At 35.5% G+C, this 24267-nt stretch overlaps 1 protein-coding gene and 1 long non-coding RNA gene across 3 annotated transcripts; both read left to right on the forward strand.

The window, feature by feature from the left end:
- The first annotated feature begins 82 nt into the window (after positions 1-82).
- Positions 83-1697, forward strand: LOC110676955. Of its 2 annotated transcripts, none has more exons than XR_002500847.1 (5): positions 83-606; positions 666-798; positions 863-991; positions 1051-1278; positions 1331-1697. It is a non-coding gene; the product is annotated as an uncharacterized LOC110676955 (long non-coding RNA). The 2 variants fall into 2 exon arrangements; XR_002500846.1 differs by having other exon boundaries at positions 84-606; positions 860-991; positions 1331-1694.
- A 21614-nt stretch (positions 1698-23311) lies between these two features.
- Positions 23312-24267, forward strand: LOC5572797 (transmembrane inner ear expressed protein). Its single transcript, XM_001654149.2, has 2 exons — positions 23312-23834; positions 23896-24267. The coding sequence occupies exons 1-2, from the start codon at positions 23582-23584 to the stop codon at positions 24006-24008; spliced, it is 366 nt and encodes a 121-aa protein (XP_001654199.1). The 5' UTR covers positions 23312-23581; the 3' UTR covers positions 24009-24267.

The following is a 24267-nucleotide window of genomic DNA, read 5'->3' on the forward strand; positions in this document are numbered from 1 at the left end:
ATCCCTTTACGATCCTTGTTTGGACCCGTGCCTTCGATTTTTCGTTGGACCCGTTGGCGAAAGCTAACGGTGGTAATCCTTCTTGGACACCGTGTTACGTTTGAGCTATCTTGATATGTGCTTTGGTTAGATTTAAAGTTATTATCAAGAAACTGTTAGCAAATAAGCCCATATTACCGACATAAAGAGGCCACCACGTTCGCTACCATCGAAACACCCCTTGCATTATACCGACAAACGAGAAAGCCGAAAACTCTAAATGTCATGAGATGGCAACATTGCGAGCGACTGTCACTCATACAAGCGCACGCATCGAATGATCAACGAAAGATCGAGAACACGGATCATTCTTCATCAGCCGCCATCGCGAAAAGAGCGATAAGTAACGCGTGTGAAAATTTGTGTCCGGAAAGCGGATTTGAGTTCCCGGAAAGACGTTGTTTCCCAACGGAACAACCAACATCCTCGACAGGACTGTCGATATTGCCACCACACGAACAAATTTGCCTTGATTGCTGGCCGAATACAACGACGGGGACACGTTTGAGGGAGGTTCGCGCAAAACCGCATGGTGGACTAATAATTCGCCGGAGCGGAATTTGACCGGTGAGTAAAACCGGCTGAGAAGTGAAGTGTCCAAGTGCTAATGATACTGTGATTTGCAGCAGGAACACCCACAACCTCACAGCAAACCCATCCGTCGTCGATCGCTCAACAAAGCCTAATTCTCGGCAAAAAACCACCAGGGCCGGTGACGGCAAAAGGACCATTTCCAAGTGATATCACGCTAATTGACCGGTGAGTAACGGCCGGTTGGCGAGTGAAGCAATCCAAGAGCTAACACTAATATGCTTTGCAGCAGGAACTTCAACATCTCGCAGCAAAACTTCATCGTCGATTGTTCAAGGCCCTTTCTCCGACAGAAAACCACCAGGAACGTTGAGTCACAAGGACCGTTTCCGGAAGAACTATCCAGCGGACATCTTCACTGGTGAGTTAACTTACTTTTCCGTGAAAGCACGGCAATAAAGAATTCCTGTTCTCGAGCAGACAGTCCGAATCCGGAGGCCACAACGTAGACGCAGACAGAGCCGATTGTCGAGGGCAAGCAATAACGAACGAGAGGGCGCAAGCATAATTCATCGGTACTGACCAGTCGTGACGACGGTGTGCCTTGAACGTGCTGACATCGATTGCAAATTGCACGTGCACAACGGGTGTGCAAAGAACAAGTGCTTCGCAGGGAACAACACAAGCCACGGAAAACCCCTTTACAGGGTAAGAATATTTGGACCGCTATACAAGCAAATGCTGACCTGTCTCTCGACAGGGTTTTTCTCCTATATTTACAGTTTTTCACCACAAACTGCGGTGGTCCGGCTGAAGCGATCCACGGACGGTCTCCAATTGCATCCATACTCAGCACGCAGTTCTAAAGCACACTCCGATCTCAGTTGGCATTCGCACCGCGACGTTCGAAGGACCCAGAGATGGATGGAGCTCAGCAAAAGTCGACCGCGCAGTCGGTCACGAAAATGTCGGCGGGCTTCTTAGCGATGGTGGCCCATTAGCTCCGGTACCGTGAGTACCAACACCCTTAGGTTAAGCAAAATTTGTAAGGGGAATGTACGTTAGAGTTAGACCCACTAGCTAGAGCAGGAACTAGGGGGGAAAGATGATCATGTCGTTCAATATAAGTATTTAAAATGCAACTTCTGGTTTATGTGATTTGAGGTGAGCTTTAGCCCTTCAGTGTTTGTGACTTTGATCCTTTGAGCTTTCCGCTTCGGTAGTCTAGCTCTACCTCCACCGGGAAACTTGCAACAACCGTCTAGGGAAAAAACCTCTCGAAGGTCACGTCTTTCTCGTTTATTAACTAAATATGGTATCAACAACTAACAAAAGGAAGGGTGAATCTCTGAATTCACTACTTCCTTCCAAAAAAGTGGGTTTTAAAACTGTCACTACACGTGGCAAGAATGGAAGAAAGGACGCTTCCCCGGAATGCGAAGTTTCTTCCAAGGGTGGAATGAATAATTGTATTGAAATGAGCAATCAGTTCGATGCTCTAGACAAATTTTCCGAACACCAAATCGAAGCAGCCTCTAGCCCAGGCTCTTTGATTCAAGTGAGGAAGCAAAGAGTGCCGCCTATCGTGGTCAGTTGTTCCGAATTTGGGGGATTTAGGCAGGAGATCTTGAACTCCATTAGGGGAATCAAGGTTTCCTTCCAAATCGCAAAGAAAGGAGACTGTCGCGTTTTGCCGGAAACTCTTAAAGATCGCGAACTTCTTCTCAGATATCTTGAAGAGAAGAAGCACAAATTTTTTACTTATGACGACAAAACTGAACGTTTGTTCAAAGTCGTCTTGAAAGGTCTCTCAAGTGACTATAAGTCACCTGAAGAGATCAAAAATGGAATAAATGATTTACTTGGATTTTCCCCAGTCCAAGTAATCATTATGAAAAAGAGAAACCAATCTGGCATTGTTCGGAAAGGGCTTTCTCAAGAATATTATTTAGTTCACTTTAACAAAAAAGAACTAAATAATATTAAAGCTTTAGAAAAAGCTAAACTTATGTTCGATGTCCGTGTGACGTGGGAACATTTCCAGAAACCTGGAGGAAATTACCAGAACCCCACTCAGTGCCGTCGGTGCCAAAAGTGGGGTCATGGTACAAAAAATTGTCGCATGGATGCTAAATGCATGATTTGCGGAGGTTCTTCTCACGCTAAGGACGACTGTCCTGTGAAAGAAGATACCAGAAAGTTCCAATGCGCCAATTGCAAGGGCCCTCACAAAGCTAACTTTTGGGAATGCATTTCACGCAAAAGAGTCGTTGAGGCTCGTGCCAGGCAGATGAAGGATAATATCCGTTACGATAACGGTCGTTTCCGGAATTTGCCTGGTAGAGTATCGAACAATGCTCATTTTTCAGTTAACGATCGCTTGATTAGGAATCATACCCACCAGGAAGATCATAATCATGCTCATTCACAAACAAATTTTAATCCGTCGGGTAGCCGTTCGAATCTTTCAATTTCGAATGTATCTACCCACGGTAAATCCTTTGCCGATATCGTAGCAGGTAATTTGAACTCTTCCCCTGTTCGTTCCATGAGTACCCATTCTACTTGTTTCAAATCAAATGGAAAAAACCCTACCGCCACAGGTAACTCCTACCCCGCTTCTTCGTCTACCGAAAATTCCAATGGGAAATCATCAGATGATATGTCTGCCTCTGATTTTAATTTTCTAACTGAACAATTGAATCTTATGATTGATGCAATGTTCAAAGCCACCACTATGACTGAAGCAGTCCAAGTAGGTGTAAAATTTACAAATAAAATTGTTATTGGATTACGTTTTTCTAATGGATCCAAATAATAATTTAAATATTTTAAATTGGAATGCTCGTTCTCTGAATGGTAAAGAGGACGAGCTGTTTAATTTTCTTACAGCTAATAACGTGCATATAGCAGTTATTACCGAAACTTATTTAAAACCTGGATCCAAACTTAAAAAAGATCCTAACTTTTTTGTTTATCGTAATGATCGACTTGCTGGGGCATGTGGGGGAGTTGCAATCATCATTCATAGGCGTATAAAACATCAACTGTTTTCGTCATTTGAAACTAAAGTTTTTGAAACTTTAGGTGTTTCTGTTGAAACACAGTTTGGTAAATATACTTTCATAGCTGCCTATTTGCCTTTTCAATGCTCTGGACAGCAAGTTAATTGGCTTCAAACTGACTTGCGAAAATTGACTCGCAATAAGTCAAAATTTTTTGTCATTGGTGACTTTAATGCCAAACATCGGTCATGGAATAATTCTCAAAGTAATTCCAACGGCAGAATTTTATTTGATGAGTGCTCTTCAGGATATTTCTCAATTCAATACCCTGACAGCCCTACATGTTTTTCCTCTTCTAGAAATCCATCTACGATTGACTTGGTCTTAACCGACTCTAGTCATCTTTGTAGCCAATTAGTTACTCATGCTGATTTTGATTCTGATCATGTCCCTGTTACATTTCAAATATCGCATGAAGCGATTCTCAATCCTATCAGCTCCACTTTCAATTATTTACGAGCCGACTGGAATATATATGAAACGTATGTTGACTCTAATCTTGATGTTAACATTTCTTTAGAAACTAAAATTGATATTGACAATGCTCTTGAAACTTTAACAAATTCCATTGTTGAAGCCAGGAACATTGCAATTCCAAAATGTGAGGTAAAATTTGAATCCGTGATTATAGACGATGATCTTAAACTCTTGATCCGTCTTAAAAACGTGAGGAGAAGGCAATTTCAACGCACTCGTGATCCTGCTATGAAAATTATATGGCAGGATTTGCAGAAAGAAATCAAGAAACGTTTTGCAGATTTAAGAAACAAAAGTTTTGAAAATAAAATTTCTCAATTGGACCCTGGCTCTAAGCCCTTTTGGAAATTATCTAAAATCTTGAAAAAACCTCAGAAGCCTATACCGGCATTGAAAGAGGAAAACAAATTATTACTAACTAATTGCGAAAAAGCTCAAAAACTTGCTATGCAGTTTGAAAGTGCGCACAATTTTAATTTAGGACTTACTAGTCCAATTGAAAATGAAGTTACTCAGGAGTTCGAAAATATTCTCAATCAAGAGAACGTTTTCGAAAATGCCTGGGAGACTGATTTGGAAGAAGTGAGAACTATTATTAAAAAATTCAAAAATATGAAATCTCCTGGCGATGATGAAATTTTCTACATCCTCATCAAGAAACTTCCAGAAAGCAGCTTATCATTTTTAGTTGATATATTTAACAAATGTTTTCAATTGGCATATTTTCCTGACAAATGGAAAAATGCTAAGGTTGTTCCAATTTTAAAACCAGACAAAAATCCTGCTGAAGCTTCTAGCTATCGTCCAATCAGTTTGCTTTCCTCCATCAGTAAACTTTTTGAAAAGGTTATTTTGAACAGAATGATGGCCCACATCAACGAAAATTCAATTTTTGCCAATGAACAGTTCGGATTCCGCCATGGACATTCGACCACTCATCAACTTTTACGTGTAACAAATTTGATTCGTTCCAACAAATCTGAAGGCTACTCTACTGGTCTTGCTCTTCTAGACATAGAAAAAGCATTCGACAGTGTTTGGCATGAAGGTTTGATTGTAAAATTGAAAAATTTTAATTTTCCAACATACATTGTTAGAATAATTCAAAGTTATCTGTCAAATCGTACACTTCAGGTTAATTATCAGAACTCCAGATCTGAAAGACTTCCTGTAAGAGCTGGTGTTCCCCAAGGCAGCATTTTGGGACCAATATTATACAATATTTTCACATCTGACTTACCTGAGTTACCTCAGGGATGTCAAAAATCTTTGTTTGCGGATGACACAGGCCTCTCCGCCAAAGGACGAAGCCTGCGTGTCATCTGTAGTCGATTGCAAAAAAGTTTGGATATTTTTTCTTCATACTTGCAAAAATGGAAGATTTCTCCTAATGCTTCCAAAACTCAACTAATAATATTCCCACATAAACCAAAAGCTCTTTATTTGAAACCTTCAAGTAGACATGTTGTCACGATGAGAGGGGTTCCAATAAATTGGTCAGATGAAGTTAAGTATCTAGGACTCATGCTAGATAAGAATTTAACTTTCAAAAATCACATTGAGGGCATTCAAGCCAAATGTAATAAATATGTAAAATGTCTCTATCCCCTTATTAATAGAAAATCAAAACTTTGTCTTAAGAACAAGCTTTTGATATTCAAACAAATTTTCAGGCCAGCCATGTTGTATGCTGTACCAATATGGACTAGCTGTTGTAATACCAGGAAGAAAGCTCTGCAGAGAATTCAAAATAAAATTTTGAAAATGATTCTGAGGCTTCCTCCCTGGTATAGTACCAATGAGTTACATAGGATATCCAATGTTGAAACATTGGAACAAATGTCAAATAAAATAATCAATAATTTCAGGCAAAAATCGTTACAATCTTCTATTGCCACGATTAATGCGTTATATGTTTAGGTTAAGTTAGGTTAAGTATATTAAAAACTTTTTTTTTTTCTCTTATAAGCAGGTGAAATCAACTCACCTGTAAAAAATCTGAACTGCTACGGCAAATGAAATGTAATATGTTGTTAACAAAATGTTAATAAAATCTTAGATTTGTTTTACCAAATTAGGATGATAGTGTTGTCTAATAACACAGAACACCTAGATATAAGAAATAATGAATGTAATGTTTGGAATGATTCTAATAAAGAAATTTAAAAAAAAAAAAAAAAAAAAAAAAAAAAAAAAAAAAAAAAAAAAAAAAAAAAAAAAAAAAAAAAAAAAAAAAAAATAGCAATCAGGCTTCTAGCGGACTCATTAGCTTCAGGCAGAATATAAAGTTTGAATACTGTTTGATTTACTCATTTACCTACCTCTGCTACCTTCCTTCATTACTTTACAAACCTTCTTACAAATTTGAATACAGTGTTCGTTCGCGTAAATAGTTCATAAAGGTTCATAACAGTCTTGAAAAAATGTCAAGCCAAGAGCTACTGAGATTCAAAATTAAAGGAGCAGGATTAATTCCGCGCGCTCGTTTCCTTTCAATCAAAGCATGCAATGCACCTTATCGCTTATAAATATGGGAGGAGGCAAAGTAGGCCGTCATTGAAATTTGTACTGGACATCTACGGTATAAAAATTAACAAGGCAGTTTTTTTACTGATGTAAATATTAAATTTGATTGTAAACATGTGACGTCATTCCTAACGATCATTTTTTTTCGCAAATTTGTTCGAGGTGGATAGGAATGACGTCGTCAAGTAGCTGGCAGTTTTCGGAATATATCGCCTCGCCTTCTTAATATAGTACACCGTGCTGGACATCGATTATTGTGGCCAATTTGTCTCACGATAGACATATCCCAAGAAACATTTGCCTATTTTATAATCATTTATTTAGCAATTTTTCACAACTACATACTGAATAGTTGCTTTATTATATTACTTTGCAGCTGCTACGCACACATTGTTCAAGCAAATCTGGCGTAATTATTAGGCTACATATCATTTTGTGATTGTAATCATATATTGTAATGATGTTTATTCAGGTTTCACTTAGCCTAATAAGGACTGTTGATTTAACAACGCTAATTCAACAAACAACATTATTGCAGTTTAAGTCAGCATCATGTTTAACAATATTTGAATTATTTCCATGTGAAGCCTTTGTTCAGGCGTTGTTCACACAAATTTGGAAAAGTTATAATGCGTGTCGTTGTATATTGACTTTATTCTACAACTTCAAAAACGCTTCATAAGCATTTATCTCAGTTTTTATTCAACTGCCGCAAAATTAATTGAAATCAAATAAATTACCAAAAATCGCTTAACACTGTACTTCAAATGCAGTGTATACTTTTACTATTATTAAAAACCACTTTTAATAATTACCTGGGTACTGGATTCAAACTCGAGACCTTTCTATCGTCAGCGGTATACCTTGCCATCCAGTGCCCAATATAAACCTCTTGTAGCTGAATATGAGCTTCTATTCAACAATGTCTAATCAACACGTGCTATGCTGATCAACAACTGAACAAGCGCATTACTTCTGCTTCTGTTCAGTACTGATGCAAGCTGAATTCAGTCGGCAATTTATAGCGCACAGTGAGAAAATGTATGTCAATGCTAATAATATAATAAGTTTTAATTTTTATAAACTTTAATTTAATTGTTCATCTAACTATACTGAAATTAATTTATATTATATTTTTTTTTATTAGGTTAATATTTTAAGTATTTGTCGTATTTTTTTCTATCTATTAATATAAAATATATTTCAATCATTTGTATGTTAAATGTGCTCTTTTTGTTTTTCAAAATAATCCTATATCAGAAGACTAATTCAAAATATTTTCTAAACATAATTGAATAATTCTGTTGAGAAAGCATCAGTTATGATCCCAACAAACATTAGTAGCTGAATAGCGGTTTATTCAGCTGAAATATGTTTGAGAGTAGATTATTCAACTCTTATTCCACGAAAATGTTTGTTGAGATTGTATCCAACATGTTTTTATATATTAGTAAGTTAGGGGCCCAGATAGCCGTAGCGGTAAACGCGCAGCTATTCAGCAAGACCAAGCTGAGGGTCAGGGATTGAATCCTGAGAAAATTGAGAGAATCGCTCACGTATCGCTCTCTGTAACTATCATAACATGCTGCACATTATGAGAGACTGTTTATCGTATACTGCTACAACTTTGATCAGATTGGGGGGAATGCAGTGTATCATAAAACCCCTCTAAACATGCTCCAAGCCTGGGGGACACTTTTGCTATTGGAAGTTCGTGGATTGTTTATCGTGCCAGTAAAGAAAAACACCTATCCCCAACGGTAAACAAGCGAGTAATATGGGTTTTATCATCGCTCTCTCTTTGGGGCTCTCGCTCGCTGCTTCCATTTATCAGACTTGTTACACCTTGCGATAGAATGATGATCGTGGACCGCAACAGATGGGATGTTTTTCTTTGCTTGCTTTGATCGTGCTTCATACTCAAATGAGAGAGAATTCTGCAAATCCTGCTGAGGGTCGTGGGTTCGAATCCCACCGGTCGAGGATCTTTTCGGGTTGGAAATTTTCTCGACATCCCAGGGCATAGAGTATTGTCGTACCTGCCACACGACATACACATGCAAAAATGGTCAATTGGCATAGAAAGCTCTCAGTTAATAACTGTGGAAGTGCTCATAAGAACACTAAGCTGACAAGCAGGCTTTATCCCAGTTGGGACGTAACGCCAGAAAGAAGAAGAAGAAGAAGAAGAAGTTAGTGACGAATTCGCCAAGGGCAAAAAGCCACTCAAATAGGGATAAAAAATAATAATATTAATAAGTTGAATATTTGCAATACATTATTCCATATTCTAAAAACGCAATTTTTAGATATTTTGTCCATTTTTCGAAAATTTGGCTATGGTGTGACCTCTTTTGTAAGGCTTATTTGTTGCTGAACAATGTTTTTATTAATCGTTATTTTGACCTTCTTTGGATTAACTGCTCGGATGATATATCTATGTTAAATTAGGATTGTATAAAATACCTATTCAGCTTTTAATCACGTTCATGTTAAGCATGGAAACAGCTAAAGTGCAAAGCAACCAAAACGTTAGTTCGTCTCCTGTACATCTGTTTACACAATTATATTTGTTTGGTGGAATATTGGCTCTTTAATAGAAGGAAAAATGACTTGTTCAACTCATTAGTAAAACAATCTTGACAAGTGGACAGTGAGTCTCTGGAAAAGTTGAATAAGTGTTGATTCTACTATTATTCATTCCAATGAAAAATGTTGAACATTGACGTAAATTTGGATCTAAATAGATCTTCTCAGCTCTTTGTAGGGCATTTTTTTCAGCTGTCACCATTATTCAACAATAATTGTATATGCATGTTTATTTGTGACTCTGGACTGTTAGTTGGGTGGTTACCATGTAATTATTGTTAAATTATTATTTATACTTCGATTATCATTAAAAATGGTATGGTTTGTAACTTTTTCCAATATCAATAACGTCGCAGATGATGATCACTACATTTGGAAAATTTAAATTATGATCTTTTTAATCCAATGCAATTCGAACCTAACCCTCGTTGATCCATAGTCGCCTACATGTCTTAGATTTGATTTGAAAAACATTTGAAACATTTGAAAATAACATAAAAAAGACACAATATGTTTTGCTTGAATAAAAGCATACGCATATACTATTATTCACATTGCTTTAAGTTTTACTAATCATGCTGGTCAACATTTTAAGTATTAGACACTGAAACTTGTGTACGATTTTTTGTTAATCAAATGTTCAATATTCTACTAAAATGATGGCTACAACCTATAGAAGCTTTTAATCAGTCAATTGTTAAACTTGTTTTGTGTTGTAGAACAAAAGCTACTATATTTGCATTTTCGGAGGTTTATTCAGCTCTTACTCAAAACAAAAACTTCAAGTGGGATAACAGCTTTTTTATAAGCGGAAATTAATTTTTTTTAATTAATGATTCTACTAAAAATTTGCTCAGCAATGGTTGCGCTGCTATGCAGCTTGTATTAAGGTGAAACATCTTGGAGTTCAAAGATGGCCGGCACAATGGCCGACTTATACCCCTACTCACGTTTTCAAAGGTACAAAACTGGAGAAATAGTAAGCAAATGTTTCTGATCTTCTTATTTTAAGCTTTCTGCTAGTGCACAAAGCCAAAATAAAAAGTGCACTGTTGTTGGATGCTTTCTTCGCAAGATTTGTGTCTTTGAAGTTTGAGTGCAATCTTATAATGTGATTCCAAAATGTTTTACCTTAAACACGTAATTTATATATATATATATATATTAGAAGAAATATTCATGAATATCATGCTATCTGGAATGCCGTGAAATGTTTTTCATAAAGATTCACTCGAATTTACTTGGCTTTGACGCTTGACAACGCTCATACAAAAAAAAACAATTTTTTTCATACAAAAAGCGTTACGGAGAGGGAGAGGGGGTTGAAAAATTCCAATTTTAGCGTTACGTAATAAATAGACACTGGCTGATGGATTCTCGAACCTCTATACTATGTGACTAGGTGACTATGCGACTATGCAGGCTATGAATAAGGGCAATTTGCGTCTCAAAGAGCACCCCGCCTGGAAAGTCTCCGGCAATCAAGCACGATAGGTACCGCGAGGCCAATCAGAGCATTACGACAGATAAGAAATGTACGAGATTTTTCAACGGTTATTGCATAATATAGCGAAATATTATTTACCTGTCGACTACGACTTCGTAACAAGTTGATAGCGTGCAATCTCATTTTGATATTTTCGGTGGAAAAAGGTTGCAGAAAATATTTTTTTCATTTTCTTATCATGATAGGCGGTTTTTCATCATGCCAAAATGTCATGAAACGGCCTACTTTCCAGCATTAAATTATGCAGTATCGTAACAAACATTTCGTCTTTGGTTAAGCCGTTATGTGTGAATTTACGGATCGAGAATTGTATACTAGGAGTCAAATCCCGGAGTAAAAGCCTAAAAATAATCCGAAAATTATTACTTTGATTTGCGAACATTTGATCGTTAGCCCACATGCAGAATGATGCATTATTCGCGGGGCGTATTTTGTTGTGCTAACTTGACAACAAAAAGTTTGTCGTGCTTGCTTTGATCGCTGGATAAAGAACAAATGCGATGCATCATGGATTTTGTCGTGATCAAGCATTGTAGAATTTGTTCTCATTTGATTTGTAAGCATGATCAAAGCTAAGAAAAACATCCCATTTGTAGCGGTCCATGATCGGCAATGTATCGCGAGTTGTAACAACTTTGATAGAGCCCCAAAGAGTAATTAAAGTAATTAAGAGATGATAAAATCTGTTTTTTTTTTTTTTCATCTATTTACTATTGGGTGTAGAAAGAGGGATTTTATCATGCAATGGCTAATGATAAAAAAAAAAAATGCTCAGGATTCAATCCGTGGTCAGGATTACTAGATTTTCATCCTTGATCATATTACTCACATCTACAAATGAAAAAAATCACATGCATTTTTTTAGGTTTAAAAAAGTAACGAAAATTAAAAATAAATTGAAATTTTTACCTTTTATCAAGGCAATTTTTTATTGCATATTCACCATACATCCAGGTGCGACGATTTTGGAGCATATCTACAAGCGAACAGACGAATATGCTTCTATAGACGTTACCAAAACAAACAACATTGATATGATATCCAATGCTAAGCACTGCCAACGAACATTGCTCTGTCTGAGTGCCCATACAAATAAGGTAGTTGGCATCGATGTGTATGTCAGGCGTTTGCGTACGATGGGAAATGTTAGTTTTTAGGTGAATTACTAGTTGGCGTTGTTTCGCTGTTTTTGCGTAAAGGCTAATTTTATGGAACGATTGAAAGTGAAATTAAAGTAAATGTGACTGTTATCAATTCTAGGATGTTTTTTTTTTTTAATTTATTTACCTTATGATTCCATATTTGTGAGTCAACAGAAAACTTCGACACATTGACATGAATGTTATGTTGAAAACATTCGAATTCATGCTGGAGCTAAGAGCTGCACCAATGGTTTTCAAGCTGCTGCAAAAATCTGTTTGCTCTACTGAAACAGTCGTCAACATCACAACGCAAGAAAATAAAAATAAAATATTTGGCAAAGGTGCAGTACTCATGGTCAACAACATTTTTGGTCTGACAAACTTCGCAGTATACTATACTAGTTGTAAGTCGTGCATCATGGATTGTAAACTATAACCACAGACAAACAGACGTCACACTCTCTTTATTGTCCATCGACCACCTTTTTAACGGTCGTTTCAAATATATGGTAGGTGGCCAATCCGCCACCCGCGACGCTCGCATCGTTTTTGTTCGTGTTTGACGTTTACACACTACCGCCATCTGTTGGCCCGTCGGCCAAATACACTAATTTTAGCATTGGGCGTACATGTTCTCGTGACTATGATTTTGATCGAGATTTGTTCTAAGTGTTACGTCTGTTTGTCTGTGCTATAACTACTTGAGTCGAATTTAACTAACATTTCGATATTGAATTATGCCTTGCATCAACATTGGGTTTTAGCAATTTTTGTTTGCAAAATAAACAAGAAAAATTTGATAATGACAGTACTTTTCATATATTATAAAACTCCATTGTTGAAGCAAGAGGTAATTCAAAATCCAAACATTAGTGAAATTCGACTCTTAGACGTTGATATTAAACTCTGGATATATCTTAATAGCGTGAGGAGAAAACAATTGTAACGTACTAGCGAACTTGCTAAGAAACCCAAATGAAAAAAAATAGCTAAAAGAATTTAAAAGCGTATTTCTGAATTAAGAAGCAAAATCTCCCGTTTGATTCGAGTGTTGAAAGGAAAACAAAAATATGTTGTTATGTTTATAGGAAAACAAAATATGTTTATTCAATAACGTCCAAAAATAATTGCTGCTTAAGCTTGCAGTTTAAAAGCGTAGTTCTCACTAGTCCAATTGAAAATAAAATTGCTCAAGATCTTAGAATAATGCTTTCATAGAAAGAAAGTATTGTTCAGGTTTTTTTTTTAAGATTTTCGCTTACTTTATTTCCAGGAGTAAGAGTTCGCTTACTATATTTCCAGGAGTAATTTTAGACATTCTTCATAAATTCATTCTAAAACTTTATGGAGAATTTCTGAAATAATTACTAAAAACATTACTAAAGGAAATTCTAAAATAATCCCTGATAAAACCTTTTGAGAGATATCTGATGAAGTCTTGCAGGACAAAACGCCTACCAGAATCTCTGAAGAACCTCAGGGCTCTTGTGAGGATTAGTTTGACTATTGGAGGATTCTTTTGATAAATTGATGGAATAATTGAAGAAATCATCGAAAACTAGAGTGTAGATAACACCATGGAAGGATCATTACAAAATCTCTGAAAAAATGTGTATAGCAATGAATTGGTATTGCTGGATATAATACTGTCACATTTCCGATTCTACTCCGTTACCCCGAATCCCATGACCACCAATTTCATCTCTCCGATGGTACCAGACGGAATTCGGAGTCAAAGCATTCGGGGTAATGAGGTAGAATCCACATCGGTACAGAATCTTTTCCTAATGGAAATATCCTTGACTTCTCTGGGCATTAAGTATAATCGTACCTGTCACACGATGTACGAATCAAAAATGGTAACACCTGTTATCTCATGTAACAAAGTAAAGACGAATTACAAAACTAGCAAAAAACACGAAATAGTAGTTTACGCAACAAGTTGCATAAAGATGATTTTTACATCACGAGTTGTACTTTATCCAACGAGGCTTGCCGTAAAAATCGAGTTCTGCAACGAGTTGCGTACAACATTTCTTGCAATTTAGTAGGAGACCGCTGGAGGGTATCAGCTTTCACCATTATTTTGCAAATCCATTTTTTCTGAAAAATTTTGTGTAATGATTTTCAGTTGCGTAATGACTATTACCTGACTGCATAATTTGGTACAGAAAAGTGGGTCGTTTCATGGCAGCCTATTACGATGATAAATAGCAAAAAATAATTAAAATCTACACTGAAAATAAAATATTTTATTTATTTTCCCCTTCTGACTTTTTGAAAATTTTGAAGGAGGGGGGGAGACAAAAGTAAAATTTAAATTTTGTTCCGGCCTTAATGCGAAAATTATTTAAAACAGAATTCCACGTTGGACTGCTGCAGAATTTCTTGGAGGAAATTTATGAAGAATTCCAATGAGCATTTGTTGAGAAATTGCTAAATAAATTTCTTTACGTATCACTTGAAGATTTGCTACATAAATTTCTAGATCTAAATGGATCCCTTGATTTCTGGAGATGAACACTGAACAAAAAAACCGTGCAGCACTTCCTTGAAGAATCTGTAAAGGAATTACTATAGAAGCGGCATATGTCAATCACGTATGATTTTTTTTGATCCTCTAAAATTCACAGCAGGATAATTTTTAAGGACGCTTACACGAATTGTTGAAAATGGATTTTTCATTATTATCCTTGAAAAGCTTTGATAATTACTTCAAGTTCCAACGTATCAATTTTCATGGGATTTTAACAGGAGTTTCCTGTGGTTTCTTTGTCATATAACCTGGAGGAATTGTTGGAAAGGCTCTGTTTAACTTCCTTGATAATTCCTCGGATCCAGAGGTTTGTTCTATCGTTTCAGCGGCCTTATTCCAATAGTTAGATCAAATCAGTAAACTCTCAAATAAAAATTTAAATTTTGTCAAAGTCATAATACAATTTTATAGTGTAAATTAAAAAAATCACTTTTCATATGTGTAAACTCAGGTGAAAACTATCACTAGATAAAAAAGCATTTGAAAAAAACAAACAACTAGGGTAGGTGTACCAGTTATGGACATAATGGTTCCCTATTTCGCCATACGTGATAATTTGATTATTTTCAAATTTTTAATCATTCTGTGTGTTTTAGTAGTTTGATACCAAATGAATCTTGATGTTAAAATATTCGAAAATATTCAAAATGTGAAAGTTTTCGAGAAAACACATATGGCCAAATAGGGAACCACTATAGCCATAACTGGTACACTTTCCCTACTCACTGTTATGAAAACCGTGTAAGATCCTCAATATAACTTGTTGGTCATGATGACAACCAACTTACGAACAAACGGAACAGCTGTCCATTTTTTTCTTCCATTTGATATCCATGATTAATGATCAAGTGAAAACCTAAATGAAAAGTGCAATTAAATTTGTTTGCTGCAAATTTAATAGATTTTAAAAGGTAATAGTGAAAATTTTTCAAGATTTTTTTATTGACCAAGTGCTAGCAGAAACATGCAATTGAAGTGAGACTCGATTTTCTCATGTAGAAGCTCGTTACAAATGAAAGATTTATGTGCCGAAAATCAATTTATAATTATTCGTATTTACGTCAGACTGTCAAGATTACCGCAAATTTAATACCATAATTAATAACATTTTGCTCAAAACTCTTCGGTCTCACTTAAAACATCAGTGAAATTGGAAAGACTTACTTTTATTTTATCGGGAATCGTTCAGCTTTATTCATTTTTTTTTCATTATTATTAAGGAAATTATTCGAGAATTTCCTCAAGAATCCTCGCAGTAATTTTTAAGGGACAACCGTTTACAACCGTTTCTGGAGTTTGTTGTTGAATTGTTCGCAAAGCTCTGTTAGGAAAATGGATCTCTAGAGATATTACTTGAGAATTCCACGGATCTCTTGGAGGTGTTATCTATCCAGTCTTATTTCAATCGATATAATAGTTAATTGTGCAAGAAAAAAGGAAACATCTTTTATAGTTTTAGTTCAAAGTAACAGTTCATCATAATTAAAGGGAAGGTCCCCGAACACCGGATCGTCAACATTGGAGAACAAATGAATAAATCATGGTTTAAGCCAGATGGTGTATTGGAAGAAAAGAAGCTATTATGAAAAGCAATGTTTGAGGAGCACATATAGTGTTTCACAGCACATCAAACATAATAATAATCATATTTTATAACATATTTGTAGGTATTTTTTTTTTTCAATCACGAGTTTAAAAGATATAACGGTTTGAGTTGAGTGAAGTGAATTTTTTGACGAAAATATAAGAACGGTAAAAATGATTTTATCTCAAAGTACACAGTACCAAAAAATAATGTGATTTACGTCTTTTGGGATGCACATAAAAGAAGCGAGCCGAATGACGTAAATTTGTGTCGAATTTCAAATACGTTAGTGTTTGATTCGGGAAATGACGATCACAGTTCCATCGTTTTCGTGTCCTTTAACATGTAAAATTACATTTTTTGTTCAATCCATCTTCATAGACGCGTTTTTGTGTCGTTTCATCAATTACATCATGTGTCATACAGTCATAACCAGAATTACGTCCAGAGTAATTTTCATTATTTTTAAGAGTGTATGATAGCCTTACACAAAAACCGTCTTCTGCAAACTTGTTCATCTTGTCTAAACCTACAACTTTGCTGAAGGCACAATATAGAGATATTCCTCCTAATTTTTATGTTTTGTCAATTATTGAAATTTACCCAAAAGTTCATTTTAGTGAAACCGTTATTGCTCTAGACTCTAGAGCTTGTGATTGACAAAAAAACACCCAAAAATATATGTTAAAATTCGAGTTTTGTCTGAAGCGCTGTGAAAATTTCATTCAAATTGGTCCATAAATAACTCAGATCTAATTCTCCAAAGTTGACAACTTTGTATGACAAAGTAAAAAAGTTTCAAATGTATTTTTCCAGACTGTATGAGAGCAATTCTCGCTGAAACCAGGTGGCCATTGCACAGTGGTCCAGGAATCAGTTTTACGCGGAAAGATGCATTTTGAGCTTTAGAATGAAACATTAGACAAAAACGGTCTTCTACAAAGTTGTTTGTATTAGTTAAGCCTTTTGTTTGATGTTATTGAAAATCAGGGTGGACCACATTTTCATAGAAATTGTGTAACTAACTTTCCTATTTGTAGAAATTATATTATACATGCTTCAGCAAAGTTGTAAACCATTCAATTTCAAGCAACTTTGCCGAAAAAAGTTTTTTTGTATCTCTTAAATTGACCGATTTAGAGCTTTTTTCCTACGGTGACATAGGGCGGTCCGAACAAAACTGGTTTTCTGGCTCTAGAGTTTTCAATTCAAATTTCTCATCAAAGTAATCTATGAAACACTTTAAGAGCTTTGAAAAATGCGTAATTTGGTGAGTGAAGAAACTCGCTATCTCCTTCCGTTTAGGAGTTATTGTTGTTGTTCTCTCAAAAACATGCCTACTTTGATTGTGAATATCTCTGATTGGGGCAAACATAAAAAATATCTTTTGATGGCATTCAAAAGAAAAAATAAAATTGTATATTGTATCAAAAAATTACAGATGTGTTATTTTTGTAACTCTAATAAAATGCCTTGAAAAACAAAGGATTTTAAGCAGAAAAACTTTAAAAACTTTTGAACTAAAATAGATATTATCAATATTTTTGTATGAAAATTTGCGTTTTGTTAAGATCTTAAAGTCGTTCATAGACCGCTTTGACGAGAAATCCGAAATAAGAAAGATAGGGCTCTAAAACTATTTTGAAGATTTTCATAGAATGTTTTTTCTTATTATTTTGCATTTTGGGCATGAAAATGAAATTTCAGACAAAAATGATCTTCTACAAAATTGTTTCTAAAAATGTAAGCTTACATACTGTGTCATTTGAAACTAGGGTGGTCCACAATATCACACATATCATATAATCAACTTTCTTATTTGCAAAAATACTGGTATATGCTCTTAGGCAAAGCGGTAGAACTTGAAATTTTGATCAACTTTGCCAAAAAAAGTTTTTCTGTAGCTCGAAATTCGACCAATCTAGAGCATTTTTTCCTAATCATCGCAGGGTGGTCCAACAAAAATAAGTTTTTCAACTCTAGTTTTTTAAATATTATTTTCTCGTCAAAGTCATATATGAACGACTTTAAGAACTTAACAAAACGCAAATTTTCATGCAAAAATATTGTTGATATCTATTTTAGTTCAAAAGTTATTAAGGTTTTTGTGATAAAAAATATTTGACTTTCAAGACGTTTTATTAGAGTTACAAAAATAACACATCTGTAATTTTTTGATATAATATACAATTTTATTTTGTCTTTTGAATGCCTTCAAAAGATATTTTTTATGTGTGCCCCAATCAGAGATATTCACAATCAAAGTAGGCATGTTTTTGAGAGAACAACAACAATAACTCCTAAACGGAAGGAGATAGCGAGTTTCTTCACTCACCAAATTACGCATTTTTCAAAGCCAGAGGCGTCTCGTCAGCCTGTTCAACCTGTTCATAGAACAGGTAGACCATTTGAATTTAAAATGTGCAAATATATCGCAAAACCCATTCCAATGCAACACATAATTATAAAATAGCATGAGGATTTTCAATAGATTACTGGTTCTTATTCACTAGAGAGAAAGTAGCATGGCAATTCTCTCCATCCATCATGAAAATAGCTCGCTTGATATCCACAGTACGAGCGTGGTGCAGCGCAATAACTGAAAAGACATGCCGTTCTTCTGTGCGTTCAACCTGTTCTACTGCCCCTGTTGAACCAAATCCCATATATCGAAGCTCCCCCATACATTCACATCCTGGTAATACGTATACGCTCTGGAGTATACATGTGTGGAACCAACCTGTTCTACGAATAAATTGCACAGGTTGCACTTTTTCGTCAGATTCGTGCACGCTTAAAAGATTCCTAATTAAATATATTTTGTGCGAAAAAGATCAAGTTTCGATCATCAAATTAGAAGGATATTATGGTGCAGAGCTATTTGGGCACTTCCATGATTCACTTTGGCATGGTTTTTTTTTCTGCCGAATTGCCAGAAACTTTACTATAAGAAGCGCTTTATTACGACGCATATTATGGCCAAATATGAACTCTGTAGCTTTCAAAAACCCCCACGGTCGAAGTGAATCAAAAGTGCCAATAATATTCTTCGGCTTCCTATAGCTTGAGAGGTAATTAAATAATCAATATCAAAATGATAACAATAATTAAAGGCACACCATATACATGTAACATCCATTGTTAGGCGAGCAAATTTTTGGCTTTGGCGAACTTAGGGCTGCCGAAATAGAAAATTATTAGAGTGTAAAGCATGCAAGCATTATACAAACTTTTATGCAATACGACGTCGGCTTCTCTCAACCCGTTCAACCAGCCGCTTGAACAGGCTGAGGAAGATGATAAATACTCATTGATGATATCATTGAATAGGGTAGCGCATTTTTTTTCTTCATGCACTGCTCCGACCTACATTTTTTTAGAATATTCGATAATTGAATTATAGAATTATTATTACTTTTTTTTATTTTCTCTATAGATTATTGAGAGATCCATGTTATTGATTGAAGAAGGATTAACTGTACAAAATTGTGCACTCGAACTTGCCTTGATTTGTAATCATGTTTGAAATATGACACTGTATTCTTAAATTTTCCACGTACACAGTACATTGCACATTTATATATTAGTTGCAATGCTTGGAGAACGAGAAAAATATATTTGAAAATAGGGAAAATAAATAAGTCGAGTCTAGTACATGACATTGCAGACGGCCTTACAGTTGAGGTCGAAATACGCGTATCTGGATACACACTAGTGGAATTAAATAGTGTACTTGATTCGGTTTTCTTTTATTTAGATTTATTATATATAATTTCTGCCGAATACACAAAAAATTAATGTGTAGCTGAAAATATGTCCAAGTTAAGTAAAACATCACAGGAAATTGTAAAACAAACGATCGCTGCAGCCCTTAGTTATCAAACTAAATGCAAAAATGCATATTTGCTCACATTTATATATTTTGCAATTTCTGATAAGTTTTAAAGCTAGTTAATCGCCAATTTACTGTTTGAATAAGCATGTGAAAAATATTTCATGTTGAACAGGTGGTCATTTTGGTCACGCGACGCCTCTGTTCAAAGCTCTAAAAGTGTTTTATAGATTACTTTGATGAGAAATTTGAATTGAAAACTCTAGAGCCAGAAAACCAGTTTTGTTCGGACCACCCTATGTCACCGTAGGAAAAAAGCTCTAAATCGGTCAATTTAAGAGATACAAAAAAACTTTGTTTGGCAAAGTTGCTTGAAATTGAATGGTCTACAACTTTGCTGAAGCATGTATAATATAATTTCTACAAATAAGAAAGTTAGTTACACAATTTCTATGAAAATGTGGTCCACTCTGATTTTCAATAACATCAAACAAAAGGCTTAACTAATACAAACAACTTTTTAGAAGACCGTTTGTGTCTAATGTTTCATTCTAAATCTCAAAATGCATCTTTCTGCGTAAAACTGATTCCTGGACCATAGTGCATTGGCAGCCATCGTTGGAATTCCTATTTTATATCACTGATCGCTAGTATATGGTAAAACTAAAGGGTCTTAGGTATTTCGTCACGTGATATGTCTCATATTTCCTCACGCATAGCAAACTTAGTGGCATCGTATAGAGGAAGGATATAGCTTTCATCTGAGACTAAAAAAAATTTACGACAGTTTTGAATTTGGCCGCCATCTTGAATTTTGTTAGAAAAACCGTTTTTTCACCATTAGCACACCGTTCGTTTAGATTTCTGAGGTCACCATCAGAAAGCTGAGTAAAACTGAGTAAGATAGGCTACAAAAACTAGGTGAGCAATGGCATTTACCCTATGAAATGAACGATTTTTTATATCATGTTCTACGATTTTGACGTCTATGGCGAGTGCAATCAATGAAAACATATTTTTTGTGCAACAAAGAAACAAGTTTTCAATCGTTGATGTTTTGTTCGAGTCGAATGTAGAATGAGTTTTAATATAGGTGAAAAAATCTGGCGGCCTTCTTGGATTTTGACGCCATTTTGATTCTAAGTAACAGAATGAGTTTTTTACCTTGTTAGCACTCAACATGTTGAATTTGCAGATGCTTTGAATTGGTAAAGAATTACTATTCCTGGAAACAATTTAATGATGTACATATTCAAATAATTTGCAATGTTTCTACAGAATAGGATGATTGTGTTCAGTATTGGCGGCCAATCTTTAAGATTGATCAATTTAGTACTGAGATACCATCAGTGCACCTGATTCCGCTCATCTAAGGGAAGTTATCTGTTCAAATGTTGATTATAAAATAACTATTGTGTCGATCGTTACTATTTTTATGTCACAATGTAGCTCCAAGTATAGGTAATCAGCGGCAAAATAAAAATAATTTGAAAAGCTTTCATAAAAAAATATTTAATTGCATTTGTTACTGCATCTAAGTGTTCCTATTTCCTCTCACTGTAAACAGATTTCGTGACGAGCTTGCTAAAAAATGCATTATTTCGAATTTCGTTATTAATCCTGATATTTTTTATGGTCAAACTATAGCTACTACTGCAATAAAAAAGGCTTTATACTAAAATCGTCAATTCTTTGAAATTTTGTTAGATTTTTTTGCATGAGCGGTTATTGAAACACACAAAAATACCAAGTGACCCAATAATCGCTCACGATACCCATAACGCGGGTGGATCACCTTTTCGTGGTGCGTTATGGGGTAGAGATCTGCCAGTGAACCCTAGTCCTGACTGCTTCAAACGAAGAGAACAAGATATTATAGTAACCAAAGGAACATTTTTTTAGTCCATGTTACATTTTTAAACCTTGTTGAGAGTGACAAGTCTCAGTTTTCCCGGTTGCCGAGAATGATCTTGAGACAAGGAAAAAAAATGAGTCGAATACAACAATTTGTTTTCTAAACTTCTATTTATTTAGTTCTCTAGTTTGAAGAAGTAAGGACTAGGATTCTGATGCATGGACAATATCGGTGTAATTTCTTGGCTTTATCAAGGGATCCGATTTTGACTGATAAAGGGGCGCGCCTGTGGAGAGTATAGCCACCACATTCTTCAAAGGGTATAAATAGCGAAACCTTTCAATTAGAATCCTTTCCTGCGATCAAGTTAGGAATTACAACTGTAAGAAAACCAAATACTTTATCACTTCTCAATAGTGATAATGTAACACGACATGCACTAAACAAAGGACACGGGATATACTACAATAGATCAAATATTGGTCGCAGTGGTTTATGTTCCGAACAAAAAAAAACCGCTCGCGAGGTCTTGTGTTTTCAATATAACGAATTATTATATCAAATGAAAATAATGTCAGACGACTTCTTTTTAAAGTTGTAAACATTGCTAGAATATATCCGTGCGAAAAATGATGGTTTTTGTCACGAAAAATCATTTGTTACACTAGTGAGCGGAAGTAGGGGCATGAGCGATAGTACATCATCAAAATTTAAACCCAACATTCTTATTTGTCTTAAAATTAAATTATACATGTTATAGTAATAAAAATATTTATTATAAATGAATAACAAGATCGCATAGAACCAAGAATTTATGAATACTGGGAGATCTCCTCCTATAAACGCTGTTGGGTGGTTAAAGAAACAATCGTTTTGGATGAAATCAACTAAAAGTGCATTATAGTTTTTTGTCTACCAAATATTAGAAGACAATTCCATAGCGAAATTGAAAAAAGGAAGTTTGAAGTCCATTATGCATGAAAGAAATAATAGTAACCTTCTATTAAACATAGAGACTTGCATGAAAATAGTGACTAAGTCTTTGAAAGAGACTTGCTACAATCCTAGGGTTCAACCAGAAAAATGCTATCTATGTCTATAGCTATTTTTTGTTGGAAAAATGGTTATTAAGTTGACCCGTCAGAAATAAATAAATCGCGCGATTGAAAACCTCTATAATTAACACTAGTGATCCTTCATAAAGGATCCTTATGAAGGATCACTAATTAACACAAAATATGTTGACACGAAGAGAGAATTTGTTCTGACGTATCTATAACTAATTGGCTTAGACAATCATGATGAATATTTTTCATAAAATGCATTTTGTTGGTGTTGTATATAATGGTATATTCTAGTTATGAAAATTTCGCACATTAAAGCTTATATACTGAAACATGTTTCTCCTGTGGCAGAAAAATGCTACTAGCTATAAGCTATATCCACGTCTGGAACGTTAATCGTATGAAGCAACCAGCGGGTGGCACACCTTAAATACATCCACGCCTTTAGGCGAACTGTGAATAAAGCAACGACTACTTCCATGCCGTTGTTTAGCTAGTAAATAATTTGCCGCTCCTTAAAGCGCTTCAGCATGCTTACACCTTGCAATTTCATTTCCGCCGTAGTTTGCGTTGAATTTCACTGAACTAAGGAATATATACGAACAGGGCTGGATTGTGTCCTACCACCTACAGATAGTATGAATGGTGCATACCCTGGAGTCCACCTCTGGGCGTTCGTGGAAGCCAACTGGGCGCGATAAATTTGATCCTTGACACACGACTATCGCCAGCAGACTTAGAGAAGTGGTCCTGGTAGTTGTGATAAGGATCTCCAGTCGGTAACACAAAAAGTGCAGCGTGAAAAATTGCATCAACTCGTTAATTGATGAGCAATGGACCAGGAAACGGAAGCAATTCTAGAGCATGAAACTGACCTGGGCCTAAGAGTTTGGCATCTTCTGTTCTTGTGCTTCGGATCGGTGTTGGGCATTGTGATAATGCTGTGCTGCTGTTTCCGGTTCCGAATTCCCCGCACCAAACAGGACATCGAAGCGGACTACCATCGCAAGAAACTGACGAAAAAATTTCGTGAACGACTGGACTGCATGAATAATGCCGAAATCGATGAGATGGACCTAATGAAAGGTTGGTTGAAGTGTGTTAATTGTAATTATTGCCGTTTTAGCAAGGTTCATTTTTCCCTCAGCTCTGGAACGCGTACGCGAAGAATGTCTCTTGGAGCAACAAAAGATTGTGGCCAAGGAAAATGATGGGAACGAGGATAATCTACTCGTAAATGATGTGTTCGGAAATGTTTGAACTATATGTGTATGCCGTCGCCCAAACCTTGAGTAAGGTTGCAGCATTTATCAAATACGAATGAATAGTTTTTCTTAAAGGATTATGTTAGGATGCAAGTCAATCCCCACCAGATAATAACATGTTGCGCGTTGACTCTGTAAAAACATATTTTATGGAAGTTTAGTATTGTCGCAGAATAAGAATATTATGTTTTGAAGCAAGTTCGTATTACAAAAAAATTGGATCAATTGTACCAATGAAATAAATTGTCTTTTTG

The sequence above is a fragment of the Aedes aegypti genome, chromosome 2 (genome assembly GCF_002204515.2).
Source record: "Aedes aegypti strain LVP_AGWG chromosome 2, AaegL5.0 Primary Assembly, whole genome shotgun sequence".
NCBI lineage: Eukaryota > Metazoa > Arthropoda > Insecta > Diptera > Culicidae > Aedes > Aedes aegypti.